This window comes from Culex quinquefasciatus, chromosome 1 (genome assembly GCF_015732765.1).
Source record: "Culex quinquefasciatus strain JHB chromosome 1, VPISU_Cqui_1.0_pri_paternal, whole genome shotgun sequence".
NCBI classification, from domain to species: Eukaryota; Metazoa; Arthropoda; class Insecta; order Diptera; family Culicidae; genus Culex; species Culex quinquefasciatus.
Genome location: NC_051861.1, coordinates 9,919,454 through 9,943,687, shown reverse-complemented (window position 1 = coordinate 9,943,687; position 24,234 = coordinate 9,919,454). Strand labels below are relative to the sequence as shown.

Below are 24,234 nucleotides of genomic sequence, written 5' to 3'. Positions count from 1 at the left end.
TTGGACAACATTCTAAACAAAAACGCAGAATAACTAATGTAAATCTTTTATGGATGGTACCTTTCGGCATTGGGGCGACCCAAATTTATGTGTGCAACTAGTCACGGCGTTCCATAGTTTTATGTGCACATAAATTTGGCTGTGAGTGTGTATGAGTGTGTGGGCAAACAAATCGACATTTTCCAATTTGGATTGATTTCCTTCAAATAGACATTTCGAACCGTAGTTTTGCCTTGAATCACTTATTTGGGAAACTGTTGGTTTGACTGAATTTGTTTTTGTTTAATATTTTGTAATTTCTGGGTTGTCAAATTTGGTAGTTTTTGTTTAATGGCCAATCACTTCACTTGGAAAATTGCACTTAATATAGAAACTTGAATTAATGGAAATGATTCTGACCTTCTACAATGGAAAAGTAATTAGCTACCGTGGCCGTGAGATTACGGGTTCCGCCTTTTAAGCGGAAGGTGATGGATTCGATTCCCGTCTGGCTCGACAAAGTCAGATCCCTTCAAAGAGTAAATCTACTCACTGAGAACACTGACCGGTAGGGGATGGGTTTCGACTCGCGGCGTGCTGGATTTCCAATCCAGAGGTCGTGAGTTCGATTCTCGAACCGGGAATTACATCTTGACGTATGGTTTGGAATATTTCAAAATCTCGGTAGACGTTTCCATATCAAAGGTAAACAAACAACTGCATAGCAACGTATATTAGGCCAGCAAGTTTTATTAGTTGGTTGAAGATAACCGCACTTACGCAACTTACGTATTTTTTCTGTAGATAAGCTTCAAGCCACTCCATTTTATTATTTGTTATGTTTTAAATATTGCCATTTTGCTTATTTTTTTTAAAATTTCGAAGTCACTTTACGCTAATGTACGATTGCTTGGCTTGCGTTTTTCACGTCTGTTAAGCTAGAAAATTATGACAAGCCCAACCAAATGTCCTCCCATCTCCACTTGAATCTCCTCCGTCTCCCCCACCCAAATTTCAAATATTGAGCTTTCGATCCAACTGCCAACTCCCTCCATAATAATTTAAAATAAAACACCCATTCAAAAAAAGCCCTTCTTCACCGTCGACTGCCAAGTCGCCTATAAAATTCTCCTTTTTGCCTAACCGATATGGTTGTGAGGTGGGAGAGAGGAATCGTGGGGTGAGAAAAAGGTGGGGAGGGTGTCGCCAAATCCCAACCCTCGGCGCTGTGTTTTCGTGTGACGGGTGTCCGGGTGCCATATTTCATTACAAAATTAATTTTCCCCCGGTGCGTTTTTCCTCGTTTTCCTCTCTAAACACCCCTCAGCGGTTTGCACACCACGTTGGGGTTTTCCGCCCACGAGGAAAAGTTATTATTAGCAAAAGTTACGAAGAAGTTGTTAAAACTTCAAAATTCGGTACTGATTAGTACTGATTATACTTTTCAATAATTTCGTAGCCAGCCTACGGAAATAGCGTTTGGGTAACAAAACAAATAGAAATAAAGTATTCTGCAAGTGACATTAACCTTGAGCTAATTTTAGATAGATGTTTGTTATGTGTCGACGTGCCATCCAAGCTTTGAGGCCACCAACGGCGCCCGCCATTCCAGTTTGTAGATCTCGATTTTAAGGAACGATAAGTTGCTAAATCCTAATTTTAGGTGGATTATCCATTACTTTTCATAGTACACTTGCACACATTTTCCGATTCGCGGGCCCGCCATCGTCCTTTCCCTCCGTTCGGCGCACATTTCGCGCTTCAGGTCCCATCGCAGTAATTAATATTTGAATATGTTAAAAGTTAATTTAGAAATTTATGACCCTTGCCATACGTGCGGCTGCGTTCGAGCCCGGCCCAGGTAGCGTTAGTGTTAGAAACTCTTGGTTTTAGTACCTTGCGGGATGTTTGATGAGAGTTTGTGACTGATGGAGGGAGGGAACGGGGAAAAACCATTAAGTCATCAGTTTTATGAACGTGTCAAGGTGCTGTCAAGTTTTTACCTACTTTAGATTTAAGTAGTTTTGAAAGATTTGAAAATGTTTGGCAATTTTTACTGTTTTGAACATGTTATGAATAAATAGAGAACAAATAAATCAGATTGTGAAAATATCAACGTTCCTCCTTTCTTCAGTTTCGGATTCTACTGTGAAACATTTATGAACATTGATCAACTGTAGAGATGAAGAATGGTCATTGGTATTCGATACGAAATCGGCAGCTATGTGTTCAACTATAAGCTCACCAACAATGAAGTGTTTCGTATCGTATTTGTTTACACTATTAAACAATGTTATGCAAAAAAGAAGTTATAGTAAATCGACACTAAAACTTATGAGGAAATGTTTGAGAACTTCTATCAAAACAAAATTATAAATAAAATTTTAAAAAGTTGCATATTTTTTTTAACGTGTACTCCACGAGAAAGCTTCTACAGACACACTCAATTGATGCGGTCCAGGCTCCAAAAGAGCACCTCCGCCGGAACTCAATTTCGATCCTTTCTGCACTCGTCGTGGCACAAATGTGGTCTGCGGGGAACGCAGTCGATGTTCGTTCGGCGAAAAACGGCAGACTCTGCACGCGCCGGTTTCACGGACTCCGTAAGCACTCCAGAAGAAGACCGGTCAGTGCAATTAATTGCTTATTGAAGCTTACACATGTCTGCAATTTATACTCCAATTACTCTGCTCTTGGAAATCCAACCTCGAGCAGGATTTTGATAGATTTTTTTTTCCGTTTTGTCTCGTTGTGGACAAACGACTGTCGAGATAATGACTGTTTGGCTTAAGGGGAAACGGGACGACATTTTTTACACAGTAGAATGGCTACCTCTGAATTAAGATTGTATTTTATTGCAAGACATTTTGACAGTTTCGAGTTAAAAATAAATTATGATGACGCTATTGTAAAAAAATATTATGACGTTCTTGACCCCCTTGTGATGCACCGATTTTGATGATTTTTATATATGACATGCAGCTGTTGTAAACCAAAGAACCTGCCTTCAGAAAAGCGAACACATTGAAGTTATTAAATCGATATACTAGAGTATGACGTCGTAGTTTGGGGAGAATCCATAAAGCTTTTGGTGAAATGGATTTTACCTGATGGGAAAGCTTGTTTTTTTAGAATTGTTCGAATAATTTCTGCATGATTTCTTAAAACTCATTTTGGAATAGTTTCATGTTGATGTCTTGTCTAGGCTTTTTAACCCTTAACAAACTGAAGGGAAAACAAGCTTTAAAAATCACGATGAATGAAAAGGGGAAAATCATTTCAAGTGCGTAACGCTGATGAAAAAATCCCTTTCCGATGATAAAGAATTCGCTTCGTCACGGAGGAATTTCCCGGAAGACGCCCTTTTCAAACCTCTCAGAGTCGGTCGAATTATCTGATATTCATGAAAAGTAAACAACTTAAACGAGCTGGTTGCTGCTGTGAGGCTGCGTGGGCATCATCGTCCTGTCTTGTCTTCTTCCTTTCGAAATACCGTTAAAAAGCCGTATCCAAAAAAGCCAAGCTCGCCAAAGAATTCTCATCTGAAAGGCTTGAAATTTTTGTGGAGTTTTCCCCAAAAGAAGCCGGAAAAGGGTGTTCTTCTATCTGGGGAAAATGTAGTTTTTCGCTTTTTTCCGGAAGGAGAATTTTTCTTTCGCCAAAAGGTAATCGCATCAAAACTAAAGCTTATCGTCATTAGTTCTAGGAAGAACTTTTTGATGACGTCACGTACACAGAAATCGAGTCGGTTTCTGCAAGGATATGTGCAAAAGCTAAAAATAATCCTCCCCCTTCACTTCCGGTGAGCTTTATAGTGTGGTTGTTTTTTCATTCATTTTCGTACAGTCATGAAAGCTGATTCAGGTGCAAAATTTGCACATACACTCACACATAGAAGGTGAGAGGGCTGGTTTGTTTTCACTTTACTAGACGCAGACTTTGAAAACGCAGCATTCTCGACGAATCTAGTGAATGGGGACGAACTTTGAACTTTGAACGCTGCACTGCAGGCTCTGTCAGAGGTGTGGGTGTCAAGTGGGGACAAGATTGCGGGCCGGTTTAGGAATGACGTGGAGTTGTTTTTAGTTCAGTGGGTTGACTGTTTGAAAATAAAATTCAACAATTGTTTAAGAGCAATTCCATGCATAATAAAACCCTCTTCGATTTCAATGAAACTTTATAGAGATGAAATCCTTGGCTTATACAAGTCATTTTTGTTCATACGGAGCCAGTTGCATCGTATCAACAATTGGTCAAAGGCAACCTTGTAGAAAATTTGACGAGCTATCTGAAAAAAATCACTGCAAAAAAAAAGATAAGATTTTACACGATTTTTTTATTGAAAAATCTAAATTTAGATGAGTCTACAATTTTTTTTCCTAAATTTATAGCCTCAGATGTTGCAAAAAGCTTCACGAAAAGTGTTGGATGGTATGTCTCTTTAAAAAAAAACGTTACTTTAAACCACCTTAGTGATTGATGCCTTCCTCCTAAAATCAATTGAAAACGCTTTTTGCTTGTTTTCAAATGCTCCTGAATATATGCAAACAAATGCTATAAAAGTGTCAATTTTCTGCTATAAAACGCCATAACATCCGCCATAATTCCATAAAGCTTAGTGCTGCCTCAGCCGGATCTTTTGCAATGTTCACCCTTTTTTGTATCTGTCAAAAAAAAGTGCGTAAATAACACTTAAGTGCTCATAACTTTTGATAGCGTTGTCAGATCGTCAATCTTTTGGGCTCGTTGGAAAGGTTTTTTGATTACCTATCTAACGATGATCGTATGATAGATCCGGACAAACTTTTCATCCAAATTTTTGAGATCCGTCCTCAAAAAAGTGTATAAAAACACTTAAGTGACCATAACTTTTGAAAGGTTTGTCAAATCTTCAACATTTTGGACGCATTGGAAGGTCTTTCAAATACCTTTCTAAAAATGTATAACATGACGGGTTTCCTTACAAAAACCACCCTTTGTACAATCTTCCGGACTCTAGTCAAAATCGTTTTTTAAGCATAACTTTTGAAATACTTAACTAAACATCACCATTTATAGATAGTTACTTAGGGGACCCCAAGACGGATCGAATGAGGCCAAAACGGGTAAAATCGGTCCAGCCAGTCCCGAGTTAATCAAGTGCAATTATTTTGATCAACATCCAACCACCCGCCCAGACATTGCTCAGAATTTGATTCTGAGTCGATATGTATACATGAAGGGTGGTCTTGGAGGTCAAAGTAAGAAGTTCGTTTTTCGAGTGATTTTATAGCCTTTCCTCATTGAGGTGAGGAAGGCAAAAAACAAAATTCATTTATTAAAACAGTTTTTGGTGAAAAGATGTCTAAAAGACAATTTTACATACAAGTCTTCAAATTGACCATTGTCCTATGGTTAATCCTTGTGAAGATACAGCGGTTTGATTTTTCTAAGCTGGGAGTCTTTATGCAACTTTACAGGCTTTTTCTACAAAAAAAAAACATTAAAATCAAGAAATTTTATAGAAATAGCGTGTACTTTTATTTCAGTGTATTTTTTAAGCAACTGCATTAACATGTTTTTTCTCATGTTCTTAAATTTCACTGGTTTTTTACCCCCTATAAAAGGTAAAAAACAATTGATCAGATGACCTTATTCAATCAATATCACAAGAGCTCAACTAAAGTCAATAAGTGATCCTAATGAAATGATCCTTAAATTTGTTTTACGAAACCGTGACTATTTACCTTCAAATACCAGTCATGAAATTAATGTGAAATATTTTCAAAAATGTCTAAGCCCGTTTTCTCAACTTCGTTATAATGCAAAAGGGACATTTATGCGAAAATGGGTTGGAAACGATCGGTTAACTGAAAATCACAGAAATTTTATTGATTTTCGTTGGCAATGTTTTAAATCTGAAGGCCTTGGAAAAAGTTCACTTCTGCTAGTCAAACCTTCGAAGTGGTGTAATGTTAGCCCTCCGGGTTTAAAAGATTGCTAGTCCCCTCCAAATTAACTCTCCAAGCTGAAATAATTAAATATTCAAATAAATTCCATCCTTCAAGGAGGATGTTCACGGAACGTGTTTGTAGGACCTCAAAAATGTCTTTCCATTGAGTCTGTAATATAAGAAAACTTTTAGAGAAAAACAGTCCCTCTCCAAATATAACCCCTCCAAAATATCTGAAATCAGCATTTCCATACTGAATCAACTATTCAATCATTTTTTCACTGATTTTATTTAACTTCAATAAGTCGAAATAATGTAAGTTTAAAGAACTTCACTTAAATAAAATGAACTGCTCAATTTCGAGCAAAATTAAAGGGGTCCAATATAGGAAAACAAAAATCCTAACTTTTTCCAAAAGTGGACCCCTGTTATTTTAACTTACAAAAATGAAGACTATAAAACGTGGGGTTTATAGAAAACCTAGATGTATGGGTATCAAAAGATCGCAAATTGTATGCTCTTTACGATGCCACATAGGTTGACTTGTGAATTGTGGACCGGTTCGGATGCCGGCGGTTTTCCGTCGACGTAATCCCGGGTTGGTACGAAATTCCTACGAAAAATCTATTCTATCGATACAAAAAACCCCAAACCGATGTTATACCCACTCCAGAATGTTTATTTAGCAATTCTATGGTAATATATTGACATTTAGTTAAATTGAAAGTGTGCAAAATTAGGTTTAGATAAGTTTTATATAGAATTTCCAGAGTTATATAAACTTTTATACTAAGTAATTAGTAAGCTTTATATTCAATCCAAATATTTTTTTTAATCAGTCAAGGATGCCTCTGGATTTATGGTGATTTGTCAACAAATGACATTATTTATGTCAATTTTTCGAAAGGTGTACAAACTTTTTTTGCACATTTTTGATTTCTGTAATTGTATTTGTTATATAACTTTTTATAGATTTTTTTTTGCTTTTTGTAGCAAAATACTTTTTATCATACTGTAAATATTGCTGTTTTCATGTTAAAAGTACCAAAGATGCTGAAACTGTAAGAATTAATAATTGATCAAAACTTTATTTAATTGCACATAACTGAAGCATCAGAATTGAAGTTTGAAATGATATTTTATAACAATAAATCAATAACACAACTTTTTTTTTAAATAAGCATGCGTGGTTTTATCAGCAACTGTAAACAAATCCATTGTTTTGTTTTGGTCAACTATTAAAGTTATTAATATGGAAAATATATGAGTTCAAAAGTCTGTTAAGTTTTTAGCCATATCTGTTTACAAAATAAATTTACTTTTAATCTTTATATCTATTATTAGACCCACACCATGCATCAGAGCATCAAATATCGGTTAAATTTGATATAAAAACAACAGTTTCCCTATAGTGGACCCGGGTCCACAATCGGATTATGGACCCGGGTCCACTATAGGAAAAGTGGGTCCATAACTGGCAAAAAACCCTTTTTTTCGAATGGCTATTTTTCTGCACAAAAGCAAATAATTGATGAAACAAATAGTCAGAATTGTTCAAAAGACTACAGATTTCATTGTGTTTTTTTAAAGTAAAATAGTAATTATTTCGGTTTGATGGTGTAATTTGAAGCTTCTTGGATATCCAAGAACTTAACTTAAAAGGCAAATAATCAATCAAATTTGACTAAAATGTTGCACAGAGCTCAAATTTAATGTTAAAATTAAGAAAATCAAAAATAAGTTTTTTTATGATTCGATTCGATTTGATTGAGTCTGGACTGTATTCTGTAAATTTTTAAGTAGGAATGATATGATGACACACAAATGTCTCGACATTGTTTGCAAAGACAAACTTCCGAATTTCTTTTCAGTGCAATTAGCTTGTAAAGGAAAATACCAAAATGCCTTCCGCCGACAAGCAACTGTCGCTCAAACGTTTCATTAAATTTTTATGCTCGCACCCAGCTGTTCAAATCAAGAAACTTTTCGCCACATTTTTCAAGGCTGCTCGTCTAGGTTTATCTGTTTTGATTGTTTAAGTTGTTAGGATTTTTTTCTTGTTAAAAAAGCAAAACGGTGTGCAACACGCCTGGTAGAGGAAGTGCTAATAATTCGTTTTTAAACAAAATTTAAACGGCTTATTTTGCGGATTTTTCTTAGGGGCTGAGCTTACCTTAAAACTTTCGCTCGGGAAATTCCCACAAAAAGTTGCCATAAATCCTCGCTTGATGCAGCAGAGAGCGACCACAAACAGCCAACCACAAGCTTTTTAAGTAGCCTATATTTTACAGTTGCTTGTAAAGGCATGATGGTCGGCCGTGGCATGGTTAACTTTTAAGCTGCTGCACATACACCAGCGGTTCGGATTAAAAGTGTTCATTTTTGCTCAGCTCAGCAGGCACTAGCAAACGCTCGTCGTTGATCTTTGGCACGAAACGTGACCCAGAAAGTGTTGGAATAACGTTTTGGTTTGCTGAAGGAATGTTTGTCCTTTTATGCGTTGAAGGATGGTGCGTCTCCATCGAATGGTTTTGGTCACGTTGCTTTCGATGGAGTCGCGTGGTGCTTCAACATTTCTGCTTTAATTCGATCATTTCGTGGAACTGACTTTATTTTTTTATCTCTCCTTTCGCAGAACTTACGACTGCACGGAAGAAATCATCGCAAGACTGAGTGGAATCAAGCTGCGTCAAAATAAAATCACCACCCCCAAATTGAGCCCCCCCCGCCGTGTCCGCTGGGTCATTCCAGACCAGTGTTGTCAGCCAGCCAGCCAGCAAGCCAGCAAGCAAGAGTAGCAAGTGTGTGTGTGTGAACCTGAAACCCTCCTAGGCGCTATGGATGAGGAACTGGAGAGGAAGCTATGAGTAGAAGAGGGCCGTTGAGGCCCCACCCAGCAGCAGCAGCAACAACGACGACGGACGGACGCCACGACGGAGGATTGTCGCCGCTAGAGAGCAGTTGTAGCAGCAGCAGAAGCAGTAGAAGAAGAAGTGGCCGCAAGATGGCAACAATAGCAGCAGCAGAAGCATCAGGATTAATCAGTGGTTTGATTTCGCGTCGTAATAGCATGGGAATGGGGAACGCCGGGAGGACCGGGGGGCCAAGAAGGGGCAGCAGCTCCAGGAGTGGTCGCGCCGGGTTCTTCGGGTTCAAGTTCATGGGAGGTGGAGGAGGAGGAGGAGGAGCAGGTGAAAGTATCGGGCTTCTGCTGTTGGCTGGCCTGCTGCTGGTTCTGGTCGCCGGTGGAGACGTCGTGTGGGCTGATGAGCAGCACGGGGAGACGACGGAACCGACGACACCGGAGCCATTTGGTAAGTACTTCTTTATCTAATTGAGGCCGTTAAATCTTTATTAATTTATGTTCTAAATAAAATTCTTGTGCAGAAAATCTACTCCAATAATTTCCCAAACTTCCAACCCTCTGCAATTTGTGTGTTCAAAAGTGCGACTGAAATTCCATTCTAGCCGAACTGCTTTACGACATAAGCCATTTATTTTGGAAACACCCTCTCTCGAATAAAAAAAAAAAAAAACGAATGACACAACCAACATAATCGATTCCGTGATTCACGGATTTTAGGTCGTGCCACTGTGTGGATGTGTGGAGGAGGCGACTTCTAAAGCAAACATTTTATTGCTCGAGGTCCTTAATCGAAAATATCCGCAAAATCGATGCCGGATGGGTTGTTTTCCGGGTGACAAATTTCAAGCCTTATTTCCATCGCGAATTTCGTTGTGGAATTTCGTCGTCAAGTGTTTTGTTTAGTGGTGTGTACTAACCATGTTCGCATAAATGTCCCACATGCAAAAAAGCAAGCTGAGAAAAATGCATTTCAAGTTTGTCCCACACATAAGGCTTCATGTTAAGTTTTTACGAAAATAAAATGGATTTCCTCTAGATTTCTAGAACAAAGTAGTGGATGTTGAAGGCTTTTCTAACAGAGCACACAATTTTAAACCAAACTGCATCAATAACTCAAAAGCGATAAACATGAATATGGTACATTTATGCTAACATGGGCAGTGTACTTTTTTTACAATAACAAAAACGATAATAGCCGTGTCTGCTGAAAAAAACCATAAATCAATTTGCTTCCTTCGTGCCAAAAGTGAACGAAAATGTTACAAAAAGTTTCAACAGCAATGCCAAGAGCAAAAGGCCGGTAGGCATTAATCATCAAAAGTTTCCAAACCGTTTACACCGTGGAATGGCAGAAATTATTGGCTTGCATTGGTGTTCAAAATAGAAAATCAATTGATTGACAACGCACATGTTTGTGGGCTTTGCAGTACTTTTAACATCTTCAAATTAATGTTGTAAAATAAATCGGATCTTTGAACATGCAATCTTTGAAAAATATTAGAATTTTATTAAATATTATGATTTGATGTTGTAAATGATGTGATGAAAGTAAATAAATTGATTACAAAAATTATGGCTCAGAAATAGCATTTTCCTATTTTTTAAATTTCTGATTAGGGACCATCCATAAACCACGTGGACACGTTTTTGTGAATCTCTAACCCCCCCTACCCCCCCCCTCCCTCTTCTTGGATAATTGTCCATACAAAAAAAAATCTTTTTATGGATCGTGGACAATCGCCAGGTTTTTTATAGATGGTCCCTTAGATTATTTTGGTTTTTACGAAAATCATTAGGGTTCAATGAAAAAAAAAATTGTTAGCACAGCCATTTTTCAGTTTCTTATGGGATTCTTAACAACTCCTCAAAGTTTGGGAACGACTGGTTAAATCTCCACTTTGCGCATATCAATTCAATTTTTAACAGGAAAAGCCATTTATTTGGATTTTGATATTTAAGAGCGAGTCCACGAACAGGGCACACCCCTTTGTATGGGACGTCGTTTGGACCTCACCAAAGTGCCTGAAATTTTCAGGGGTTGTCTGTATATATAAAACTAGCATCTGGTCAAAATATGAGCACTCTATGTCAACGGGAAGTGGGGCAAATCGGGACACAAAGTTTAAAGGTTCAAAAACGTCAAAAATCTTAAAAAGGCTATAACTTAGGCAAAATTCAATTAAATTTCTAAATTCAAAATGCATCTGAAAGGGCTTGAAAAAGGCAACATAATGCAGGGTAGAGCATCCCGATTGGTTAAATCTAAAGGGAGTTATTGGCATTTTAGTGAAAAATAGCATAATTTTCAAACTCAAATAAAAAAGTGTTCCATCCATCGGTTCGACCTGCACTTTTACTTTTAGTGATTTTTTAGGTTGTACATTTTTGCTCGGGGGACCCTTAGATCCCATTTTCTGGTGATAATTTCATCATATTCGTGTTTCTGAGACAATTTCACAATAGAAACATGCATAAAAATGTTCATTTTCATGCATTTTAACCCTTTAAAAAATGAAAGTTAAAAAACAATTAAGAAGCTGCTTTTTCTGGTGTCATCTAGTATCCTTAGAAACGAACTTGATTTTCAATAAATGTGAATCGAAGATTTTTTTTAACTTTTATTTTTTAAAGGGTTAAAATGAATCTAAATAAATTTTTTTATGCATGTTCCTATTGTGAAATTGTCTCAGGAACACGAATATGATAAAATTATCACCAGAAAATGGGATCTAAGGGGTCCCCCGAGCAAAAAATTACAACTAAAAAAACACTAAAGGTAAAAGTGTCTATTTAATATGTTAAACTGCCTTACCCAAAGCGTTCTCAGTCTCAGATGGTAGTCCCACATGTCCCCTACAAGCTGCAGGTCGAACCGAGTTGAAATCTGGATGGAACACTTTTTTATTTGAGTTTGAAAATTATGCTATTTTTTCAATAAAATGCCAATAACTCCCTTTAGATTGAACCAATCGGGATGCTTCTCCCTGCATTTTATTGCATTTTTTGAGCCCTTTCAGATGCATTTTGAATTTAGAAATTTAATTGAATTTTGCCTAAGTTATAGCCTTTTTAAGATTGTTGACGTTTTTGAACCTTTAAACTTTGTGTCCCGATTTGCCCCACTTCCCGTTGACCTAGAGTGCTCATATTTTGGCCAGATGCTAGTTTTATATGTACAAACAACCCCTGAAAATTTCAGGCAGATTGGTGAGGTCGATGCGAGATGGGTATGCTTTGCTAGTGGACTCGCTCTTAAATGATACAACTTGTATTCGGTTGCCCTGAAAAGCGAAGTTGATTTTATAGCTGTCGGCCACTATGGCTAGTACCAACCACTAACTAGTGTCTTTTTTTAACTACAAGACTTCACCACTTTATTTTTTGACAAGTCAATTTGGACTTAAGGGTCGAAAGTTACAGCCATTTTCAGCAATTCCAATTGAAAAGGGCACAAGCTGAAAAATTTGATCTCCGATCGGGCTCAATTTTTTTGTGTCACTTTCAAACCATTCGCTCCCAACACTCTCTGTTCTACTCTCCTTCTCTCTCTGATCGACTCAGTCTCCGAACGGCTCAGGCAGGCCGAACGCCACCGATCACTCTGAACTGAACACATTTTTTCTCTGATGCGCTGCGTTATACTCATTGATTTGGGTTGCCTAAAATCAATGTTATCAATTAAATTGTGCATTTATTTTGATTTTGTAAAGAATTGGTAGAGGTAGGAAGATGAGTAGACTAATGATGTACTGTGGTACGCGCGGCTGGTGCTACCCCGCGCAGTACTAATTCTCGCCTGTTTAGGTGGCAGTTCTGAAGTCGCTCTTTCTCTCTAATTTATATTTTCTCTGTGGTCCCACTCTCACCAAATTAACCCTCTCGGCTAACTGCGATCGGTGGCGCGAAGTGCACCGATGCGCCATGTATGTTTCATGTACTTTAGAGTTAGATCCCAATAAAAGTCCGTTGGAAGTAGTTCGTTCCGTGTGCGAGTGGCAAATAAAAGTTTGCGTTTTAAGTAGCCCGCCGTGTTTGATTTCCTCCGGAACTCTCCAGAGTGATCCGGCCCCATCCGGTTCTGTACATTTTGGTCCTTCGAACCGGATCACTCGACCGGTGGACCAGTTCCGGAGAAATTTGTGCAGTGCAGCAGTGTTGGCCGTTGCTGTGCGGAGGTGAACGACTGCGACGAGGTCAACGACCGCTGGCTGGAGTTCAACGACCCAGAGTTGACCGTCGACGAGCTGCAGTTGGCGCTGAAGAAGGTGCTGTTGGATTTGGAGGATTCGGCGGCGGTTGCGGTTCGGCGGTTGGTGTTGTTGCTGCTACGGTTGCTGTTGCAGTTGGTGTCGACGATTGGACGGACGGAACTTCGAGCTGCGGACGGATTGCGGATTCAAAGGGAAGTAGAAGTGGTCTGTGGCTTGGAGCTGATGCATGCGCTGCCAGCCATTGCAATTAAAATTGATTTTATTGTTTGAGCTGTGGTGATCCACAATTAAAGCTGAACCGATTTGAGTTGATGCGAGTTTTTATTTGAGCTTGGGTTCTTGAGTGTGGTGAAAATTCTCCCTTTGATTGACGGTTCTGGGGTCCCTGGCTTAGTGGGTTGGTCTTGTTCTCTGTCATCTGTCTTCGAGAGGTCGCGCGCGTCGGGTTTTCAGGTGTCAATTGTGGTCCAAGAAGTGCATCGCGATGACTACGTTGCGGGAGTACCAGATGCAGGAGAGGCAGCTTCGTAGTACGCTGGAGATGACGAAGAAGTTCGTTGATGGCTTCAAGGATGGCGAAGACGAAGCTCAGATCGACGTGCGGCTGAACATGCTGGATGATGCGTTGGCGAAGTTCTACGTCGTGCGGCGCAAGATCGACGTCCTCACTGATGTTTTCGGGGTTGACGCTGCTGGAAAGGAGAAAACACAGGATGTAGAGGAGCACACTAAGGCGTTATGGGAGTTCGAGAACTTGTACTGTGAGTTGAAGGCGAAGTTGCTGGCAAAGCGGAAGGAGGAAGCACCCACGCAAGCGGCACCTGCTCAGGCGAAATCGACTGTTTCGCGCGTGAAGCTGCCCGAAATCAAGCTGCCGTCGTTTGGAGGAAACATCACCGAGTGGATTACTTTTCGGGATTCCTTCAAGTCGCTGATCCATAATAGTGAAAACCTTTCAGATTTCGATAAGTTTACTTATCTTCAGTCTTCACTGTTTGGAGAAGCGCTTGCTGAGATCAGCACAGTGCGCGTGTCGGATACGAACTACCAGGTGGCGTGGGGCGTGCTGGAGAATCGCTACGGGAACATGAAGCTGATCCTGAAGAGCCATCTCGACGCCATCTTTGCTGTTGAGCCCGTACGAGACGAGTGCTTTGAGGCGTTGAACCATCTGCTGAGCGTGGTGGACAAGAACCTGCAGATGATCAACAAGCTCGGGGTGAAGACTGAGGATTGGTCCATCCTGCTCGCTCACGTTGTCACTAGCAAGTTGGACGCCGCAACATTGCGCCACTGGGAGGTACACAACAAGAAGTCCAAGGAGTTCGTGAAGTACGAGACGCTGCTGGAGTTTCTGCGGGAACAGTGCGGAGTGCTGCAGACGATCGATTCCATGAAGAAAGCTACGAGGAACGAGCGTCGCCCGCCGAAGTACGCGTCAAGTCACGCTGCGTCTGCTGAGCCAAGCGGATGCTTTTTTTGCAACGGACCTCAGCACAACGTGTTCCAGTGTTTTGCGGTCAAGAAGATGAGCTGTGCAGAGCGTGTCGCGGTTGCCAGGAGGAATATGCTGTGTTTCAACTGTTTGCAGCCTGGTCACGTCGTGGAAAAGTGTACGAGAGGATTTTGTTCGATGTGCAAGCGGAAACATCACACGCTTCTTCACGAGAACTTTGGCCAAAGGTCGAACGCTGCCGCTGCAGGCCCGAACGCGTCGCGACCTCATTCAGGGAACACACCATCCACACACTACCCACAACAGAAGACACAAAGCCAAACCCGTCACACACCCACTCAATCTACACAAAACCCTACACATACACCAGTCTCGCAAAGCTCACAACCACAAAGCTCACAGCTCGCCACAGGCCACACAGCAGCGTGCAACCTGTCGTCGTCCCTTGTTCCAAGTCGCACGGAGGAGGTTCGAGAAGTGTTGCTGTCCACGGCTGTTGTACGGATTTGCGATTCGCGAGGTCACACCCTGTTCGCTCGAGCACTGCTTGACAGTGGCTCCCAGCGAAACCTGATGACCAAGGAGTTCGCGCGCAAGCTTAAATGCAAGCCGCAGTCCGACTACCTGCGGGTGAAAGGAATCGGCGTTGCAGAATCCACTTCCACCTTTGCGGTGACCGCTACTGTTTGCGCTCGTTCTTCGGCGATTTCGGAGTTCGCAGCATCGATGAGGTTTCATGTTTTGGCGAAGGTCACGGCGAATCTGCCGTTCAACAACATCGATGCCGAGCAGCTGAGCATTCCAGAGGACGTGAAGCTGGCGGATCCGCACTTCTACCGTCCTGGACCTGTGGACATGATCATTGGAGCAGAGCATTACTATGACCTGTTGTCCGATGGTAAGATGAAGCTTGGAGAAGCAAGCCCGACGATCCAGAACACCGAGCTCGGCTGGGTGGTGTCTGGCGTTGTCAACGGAGTAGCAGCGAAGCTACCACGAGTCGTAGCGAATCAGAACTCAGCAGAAGCAGAAGCGTTGGCGGAGATTAACGATTTGCTGGCCAAGTTCTGGGAGTTGGAGTCGTGTCAGACGCCGAGTACACATTCGCTCGAGGAGAGCGCCTGCGAGGACCTGTTCAGGGCGGACACCATGCGCGACGAGACCGGTCGGTTCGTTGTCAGACTGCCGAAGAAGCAGACGATCCTGCAGAGTCTAGGCGAGTCGAGGTCGATCGCGATGAAGCGGTTCTACGGGCTGGAAAGGCGGCTCACCGCTAATCCAGAACTGATGAAGCAGTATTCTGACTTCATTCACGAGTACCTGGAGATGAGACACATGGAGGAGGTGAAAGAAGACACGGAGGAGAAGCAAGTGTACTATTTACCTCACCATGCTGTGCTGAGACCAGACAGTACGACCACCAAGTTGAGAGTAGTCTTTGACGCCTCATGTGCTACGTCGTCTGGGGTCTCGCTGAACGATGCTTTGATGGTAGGACCGGTGGTCCAGGATGATTTGCTGACCATCATTCTTCGCTTTCGTTTGCGGAAGATCGCCGTCGTCGCAGACGTCGCAAAAATGTACCGCATGGTGAACGTTCACCCAGATGACCAGGATCTGCAGCGGATCTTGTGGAGGGACTCGCCGAGCGAGCCTGTGCGAACCTTCAAGCTCACTACGGTGACGTACGGAACGGCGTCGGCGCCCTACCTGGCCACGAAATGCTTGCGCACGGTCGGAGAAGAGGTGGAAACCACACATCCGCTGGCGGCGAAGACCATCAAGCATGACTTTTATGTCGACGATATGCTCTCGGGAGCCGACTCGATCGAGGAAGCGCAGAAGCTGGTTGGAGAGACCAGCGAGCGGCTGATGGCGGCCGGGTTCCTGCTCAGGAAGTGGCGAAGCAGCGCCAACGCCGTGCTGGAAGCCATCCCCGAGGAGCTGCGAGACGAAGGAGGTGCGAAAGAGTTGGATTCGTCGACTGCCGCTGTGAAGACACTGGGTCTGCTGTGGGACTCGAGCAGCGATGAGTTCAAGTTCAAAACGCCGACGTGGAATGCCGCTACGGTATTCACGAAACAAACGGTGCTGTCAGACACAGCACGCATTTTCGATCCCGTTGGACTGGTCGGACCAGTTGTTGTGATCGCCAAGATCTTCCTCCAGAAGCTGTGGAAGAAAGGAGTCGATTGGAAAGAGCCGTTGCCAGAAAATCTTGTGCACATTTGGGAGGAGTTTCGACGAAACATGATGAGCTTTGACAACATCGCTGTGCCACGTTGGGTCGGTTTTAGCCTGCAGTGTGTCAAGCTTGAGCTGCACGGATTTTGCGATGCGTCGCTTGAGGCGTACGGAGCGTGTTTTTACACGCGCAGCACCTGGAGCAACGGTGGTGTGTCGGTCAACCTGCTAACGTCGAAGACTAAGGTGGCGCCGATGACCGACTTGAAGCGACGAACCAAGGAGGAGACGATCCCGCGACTGGAGTGCTCGTCAGGACTGCTGATGTGTCACTTGCTGCAGAAGATACGCCCTCTGTTTCCGGTCGACATCGAGATCCATCTGTGGACGGATTCGATGGTCGTAATGAGTTGGCTGGCGTCCGCACCATCTCGCTGGAATCCATTTGTGGCAAACCGCGTGTCGGAGATGCAGCACCTGAGCAAAGGTTGTGTTTGGCACCACGTACCCGGTGTGGAAAACCCGGCGGATCTGCTGTCTCGAGGCATGATCCCAGCATTGCTCGCGTACGCATCGCTGTGGTGGATTGGACCCACATGGCTGTGCTTAAGTCCAGACAAGTGGCCGCAGACGAGAAATCCCACGCAGGAGGAGTTGGATGCTGCACTGCTGGAGCAGAGAGCGTCGTACGCTTGCACTGTCCAGATTCTTCAGCCGGAGCAGCTGTTCACGCGATATTCGTCGTTGTTTGAGCTGATTCGAGTCACCGCACTCTGCCGCAGATTCGCTCACAACGCTCGACCTGCCAACCGTGAGTGCCGAAAGAGCGGGTACATCACGCACGCCGAGCACGAAGCGGCACTGCTGGATCTGGTGAAGCTGGCGCAGAAGGAATGCTTCCCGCATGAGCTCGCAGATCTGGAAAAGAAGGGAGAAGTTAACGAGACTTCGAAGTTGAACGCGCTCAATCCTAGGCTCGTGAAGGGCGTAATACTGGTTGGCGGCCGGCTACGAAACGCTGCAGTTTCAGCTGGGAGGAAGCATCCGATGATTTTGGACAACCACCATCCGCTAACTAAACTAATTCTACAGCACTACCACCACAAGTACTTCCACGCTGGACTGCAGCTGCTGATTTCTAGTGTGCGCGAGCGGTTCTGGCCGCTGAGCGTCCGGCGCGCAGCGAGGCAAGTCATATTCGAGTGTGTACCGTGTTTCCGAAACAAGCCCAAGGTGCAAGATCAGCTCATGGCCGATCTACCCCAAGAACGCGTAAATCCAGCTCCACCGTTCCTGAAAACGGGTGTGGATTACTGCGGACCGTTTCAGCTGTCGTACCCCGGTCGGAAGGCGAGACCTGTCCGATGCTTTGTAGCTGTGTTCGTGTGCTTGGTCACGAAAGCAGTACATCTCGAGGTTGTGACCGACCTCACCACACAAGCATTCCTGGCGGCGCTGAAGCGATTCACCGCGCGGCGAGGAAAGCCGCAGCTGATCATGTGCGACAACGCGAAGACGTTCGTGGGAGCGAAGAGAGAACTGGACGACCTGGCGAAGCTGTTCTGCGATCAACAGTTCCACGAAGCAGTGGTGAGAGATGCGGCGAAGGAGAGCATCGAGTTCAAATTCATTCCGCCAAGATCACCGAACTTCGGTGGATTGTGGGAAGCAGCGGTGAAGTCGTTCAAGACGCACTTCAAGAAGACGATTGGCTTGCGAGTGTTGCAGCACGACGAGTTCGTGACTGTGTTGGTGCAGATCGAAGCATGCCTAAACTCTCGCCCCCTGACACCCCTCAGCAGTGACCCGAACGATCTCGACGTCCTCACCCCTGGTCACTTTCTGGTCCAAAGACCACTGGCAGCGGTGGCAGAACCAGACCTGGCGGAAGTCCCAGAGAACAGGCTGTCAGCGTGGCAGAGAACGCAGGACTTTGTGCAGCAGATCTGGCGGAAGTGGTCGACGCAGTACCTGTCGGACCTCCACAACCGAACGCGATGGACGAGACAGCGCAACAACCTGTCCTGCGGAATGATGGTGCTGCTGAAAGAGGAGAACCTGCCGCCACAGATGTGGCACCTAGGGCGAGTGACCGACATTCGCACTGGGAGCGATGGCAACGTGCGCGTTGCGGTCATCAGAACGAAGGACGGAGTCTACGAGAGAGGAATCTCCAAGATCTGCATCCTTCCCATAGCAGACAACTTCCCAAACACACAAGCTGAGAACTAATCATTCTCCATCGAGGTGCTTTACGCGCCTGCGGGGGTGCAGATGTGCACTCCCGCACACCAGTTAAGTTTTATGTATTTTGTACTTGAGCAAAAAGTAATCCCATTTCTTTTTTGCCAGCGTTGATGCCCATGTTCCCCTGCACCTGTTCGCTGTTGTCCTTCTCGCTTTAAGGTCCGTATCTCTCCTACAAACCGTCAATCAAGGGTCCCATCACCAACTGCATCTACCCGCTGGACGCATTCCAGGGGATTGGTCTAGTCGCACTAGACTCGGCGCGAACGCGCCCGGAGACCGGTGGTCTCCCACGCAAAGCAAAACAGTAATGCTCTTCTGTTTTATACCGCCAGAAAAATCGCAAAAGTTCGTGCCCATGGGGGCACGCGCAAAGCCACGATCAACTCAGCAACCGAAAAACTGCAGTAATTCGGCCGCTGGAGTCACCCTGCACCGGTCGTCGTACAGCTTGGCCAGCTTTCTCGACGATCAACGCAGTTCGAAGCATCGCACAAGTCGCACACACACCGTACGTCGCACGTACGCCGCTCATCCACCCACACTGTCCGCGCCAGGGCAGTAGCATCGGTGCCGGAGGCACCCGCGGAGGCCACGGTGGCCTCCGCTCCAGGCGAGTCTTTTTTTGTCCCTGTTTTACTCGTAAAAAAGCCGTCTATGTTCGTTCACAGAGTTGCATCCGTCGTCGAGGACGACCATCCGAGGATCGAGAACGAAACTTGCCGCCGTCAGAGACGCCCCACGGCAAGCAGCAGCCCTAGAATGCAGCGAGAGACGATTAAAAAAACCTACAACTGACCTGCGAATGAAGAAATCGATCGACAGCAGCAGAAACACCACGAGCAGCAGCAGCAGAGCCAGATTGTCATCAGCTGATCGGCGAACAATGAGGATGCACCTATTGTGCCGAAGAATGATGCACCGCGATCGAAAGCGAAAGTGATTTTTTAGTTGTTGCTCCATGTATATTTGTTTACGTTTAGTTTTGTAAGTAGTTGTGAGGTGTGTTAGATGTTAGGTGTAGTATTAATGTCATGGTCATGCAGTTAGGTTTTGAAAGGTCTTTCAAGGCGGCCGGGATGTAAAGAATTGGTAGAGGTAGGAAGATGAGTAGACTAATGATGTACTGTGGTACGCGCGGCTGGTGCTACCCCGCGCAGTACTAATTCTCGCCTGTTTAGGTGGCAGTTCTGAAGTCGCTCTTTCTCTCTAATTTATATTTTCTCTGTGGTCCCACTCTCACCAAATTAACCCTCTCGGCTAACTGCGATCGGTGGCGCGAAGTGCACCGATGCGCCATGTATGTTTCATGTACTTTAGAGTTAGATCCCAATAAAAGTCCGTTGGAAGTAGTTCGTTCCGTGTGCGAGTGGCAAATAAAAGTTTGCGTTTTAAGTAGCCCGCCGTGTTTGATTTCCTCCGGAACTCTCCAGAGTGATCCGGCCCCATCCGGTTCTGTACAGATTTCATAACATTATAGACACCATTCAAAGAAACTTCCACCAAGAAAAAATCAAATTGATGGCAAACTGAGGGCATGAAGACAAAAAGACTGTCGCGCTGGCATTTTGTGAGAATGGCTCTTCGCTGAGCATGGTAGTGTGTGAGTGTCGTCAAGCGACAGAGTAGGCAAATATTTTCACGATGTATTTGTTCGCTGAGTGAACAGTTCGGGCCACTCGCTAGCTGCTTGCGAGTATCATTCGCTCATGAATGCTAGTGGGTTGGAATAGGCGACGAATGGATAGTCGATGAGTGAGTGGTTTCTGTTCATTGAATCGAAAATCAGGACCCTTGAAACTAGCCAAATATTTGAAAAACAGTCGTATGAAAACTTAAAATGACGTTTTGACCTATGTCTGAAAATATTTTTATCGGACTCTCGACAAATTTTACGTAACATACTCAAAAACTGGAGGTGTTCTGCGCCACGCGCAAATTCAAGAAAAATCATCTTTTTTCACTAAATCTGCGCTAACTTTGAAATTTCAGCGATGACTAATACATGTCTGCGTACCCAATTTTCGTTATTAACAGATGGCAAATTTTGGGACCACCCTAGCACGGTGTAGGTCACCCTAATGGACAAACAAAAAATACGGGGCTAATTATTTTGGCAAAGGAACTCCCACAAAAATTTTGCTTGCGATCGGGGAACTTTTTTTTGGCTTGTGCTCTTTTCAAATATCTCGAAAAGGCGCACACCCAAAACTGGCAGCGCTAGTCCGAGAGAATGATGGTCTCGAGTCGAGAGAATAGTGGTACCATTCACGGACGCAGAGAACACAGCTCGAGATGGGCGATAGAACTATTCTCTCGAGGTTCATTTGCAAAAAAAGTTCATCCGTCAAACAAAAAACCAAAAGTGTCGACAACGGGAATCGAACCAGAGACCTTTGACAAACCAATCCAATGACTTAGCTGCCTCGGCCACCACAGCTTGGTGACCATGGAGAAGTCAGAATTCGATGTATGACACTTGTTGGAGATTTATTGATTCAACTAACGAAAGAACTCATTTGTTATGATGGTGTGAGTTGGTACCATTATTCTATCGATTTTGGCACTGAGCCCTCAATAAATTTTGAGAGAACGATTATCTCGATTCTGAATTTTGTAAAAAAAAAAAAATTTTAAGCGCCAGGATGCATTGGAAGTAGGAGATCTAGCACTACAGTGAGATTCACAGAAAAAAAAATCATGGTAATATAACATCTAGGAAGGGGTACATCTTTTATGTCAGAAAAAAGGTGTAATTTTACCTCTGAAAATGTGTAATTTTATCACTTTTCTGGTGTAATGTCACTTTTTCAGTCTAAATTGAGGTAAAATTACATCATAAAAGAGGTAATATTCAACCTTCCAAAATTACAGCTTCCAAATTTACATTATTTTTTCTGTGTTTATGAAGGTTGTGTTACTGTATGTTATAACTGATCGTGTATTCTGTAGATCTTTCAACCCTGTTCTAAGATTTGAACATATCAAAACGTACTTTAAAATTCACGTACCTCGTTGGGCAAACCTTTCATGTATTCCTCTTCAGAATCCTCACTCACGATCTAGATAGGTATTTCTCATTAAAACCCAGCAGCAGCACCCAGGAGGAAAATCCGGCTCTAAGCTCGCACCGTCTCTCGTCCGTCCACGCGAAACATGGCGCAAACCTAGCCCATGCGCGCGCGATTTTCTTTTCATAATCTAATTAAGCAAAAATATGTGAAGCGTAAATCGAGCTTTTAACATGACGACGGCCTGGAAAGCCCCCAAGCATACATTTAATCACCCCGGCTCGGGGCAGCAGTGCCTGGAGCCGGGAATTTGTAGCTCGCGCTCGTCAACGGGTCCTGGAATCTTCTTTCAAAGTATTTGAACACGTGTAAACAGTTGTGAAATAATTCATGAGGTTCATCAAATAAAAAAAAATTGTGGCTATTTTTTCTGAAAGTATTTGGCTATAAAATGTTTGTTTTTAATCTCCGAAGAAGAGGACTTTTAAAAGATTTTCATCAGAAAACATCAAACACACCGTGAAGCTTCCCATTGGATGAAAAGTTCGTTATTATAGACCGCATACTGCCACCTTTATGAACTTCCCCGCCAGGCGGTACAGTTATGGCCGAAGGCGATTCCGGCCAAGACGATGACGCCGGAATCTAGAAGCTCGTCAAGTTTTATTATTTTATAACTCATCGCACATCGCATTAAACGACAGTATAACATTGGGCTTTTAGCACGGGGCGAGTAGTTTCGGAAGGAAACTCAAAGTATTCTTTTTGCTGTATGAATATAGTGTGTGACACATTAACTCGCCAAGGACTCATTTGCGTAGGTAATGTTGAGATTAATTGTGCCATTTGAAAATCATAAAGGTGAAATATATGGTGTTAGTACGTGACGTTTTTGGAACTTCCCGGATTTGTTATTTTTGCTTAAATTTTTCATTCTGTTTTCGTTAAAATTCATTGAGCTATTTTTGTCAAAATAATCAAAAAAAAAAGTCTGACAACATGAATCAATACATATACACAGCTAAAAAAGTAGTAATCCAGCTGCGTGTAAAAGGCCTGGGTGTAAACAAAATATTGAATTATTTTATGCAATTTTATGTGATTTTACACCCTGAAATATGTAGCCCATCCGTATGGAAAACCTTCTTGACCGAAATGTCAAGCTCATATATGCGTTTATCCTAACAACTTTCCATCTGTCTGATGGCCGAGTGGGCTAAGGCGCCAGTCCTTACTGTTGGTGCTGGGTTTGAATCCCGTCGGTTGCAACTTTTTTTTGTGTTTGCAAAAAATTTACATGCAGTGTGTAATATTAAGTGTTTATTTTGACGAAGGTGATGTGCATGCTTTTGCATGCGATTTTACCATCGGATTTTTTGCTGTGATAGCGTTTCTTGATTCAATTCAAATTGACTATTAAATTTTCGGATCATGAAATAACCACTCGCAAGCAGTTTTCCATTCAATTCTACCCGCCAATTTTCCTGATCACTTTCAGCCAAGCGTTGATTGATCGCACAATTAGTACCGACGATTACCTCTCATAGTATCAATTCGCCACGATTAATGCACGTTATTTTTTTCCCCCGACCAACCCCGAGCAATTTGGGGCCGCACAATGCCGACCGAAAAAGCTTGCTGTGGGTGGAACGCTCGGAAATTACACGACACCCCTGGGGGAGGGAGGTGTCGGTCGGTATTTCTACGTGGCCCCATGCCCATCGCACAATGTAGTCGGCCGGAATCGATTTTCGACCTCGGGGCTGACATGCGAACTCTACGAGGCTACGAAGCGAGCTCGTGTGGAGTACGTGTTTTTGATTGTCCCGCGTGGTTTGTGGGTCCGCGAAAATTGGAATTAGAATCAGGGTAGTGTAACTTGCAAAGATTTTTTTTTGTGAGGATCAGAAATTTAATTTAATTGAATTGTCAAACTAAATACAGAAAGTCAAAAAAAAAAAAAAACTTCACGGAATTTATTGAAAACCTAATTACGACAATAATGTGTGACGTTGCCCTAGCTGGGTGGCGCTAATCCGTTCACGTATGTGCTTAGATAAAAGAAGAAAACTGCTAACTAGAACCAAAATAACTAGACAAACGCAGAAGGAAAAGTTTGCCAACGGCTTGCGGCGTTATTGAACGTGTGTACAAGGGCTCGAAAAAAGGAGGGATGAATTTTGTGTGATAATACTATTGTTGCATTTAAAACATTTAAATCTAACAGAAAATGTTTGAAATAAATAAATTATATTCTAATATAATTTCGTCTCTCACAGTATTATTCCTCTCGATTTCTTAAGTATTGTTGACGAGATATGTATAAAGGTTGCAATAACTTAATATTT

General features: G+C 43.2%; 1 protein-coding gene across 8 annotated transcripts in view; it reads left to right on the top strand.

The window, feature by feature from the left end:
• The window catches only part of LOC6039898, a 153,265-nt gene that overhangs the window by 38,621 nt on the left and 90,410 nt on the right, over positions 1 to 24,234 (top strand). For all 8 annotated transcript variants that reach the window (XM_038258012.1, XM_038258038.1, XM_038258030.1 and 5 more), the window contains one exon: positions 8,547 to 9,225. In XM_038258012.1, the coding sequence (XP_038113940.1) occupies positions 8,775 to 9,225 (451 nt within the window). In that variant the 5' untranslated portion in view covers positions 8,547 to 8,774. The remainder of the gene's footprint in view (positions 1 to 8,546; positions 9,226 to 24,234) is intronic.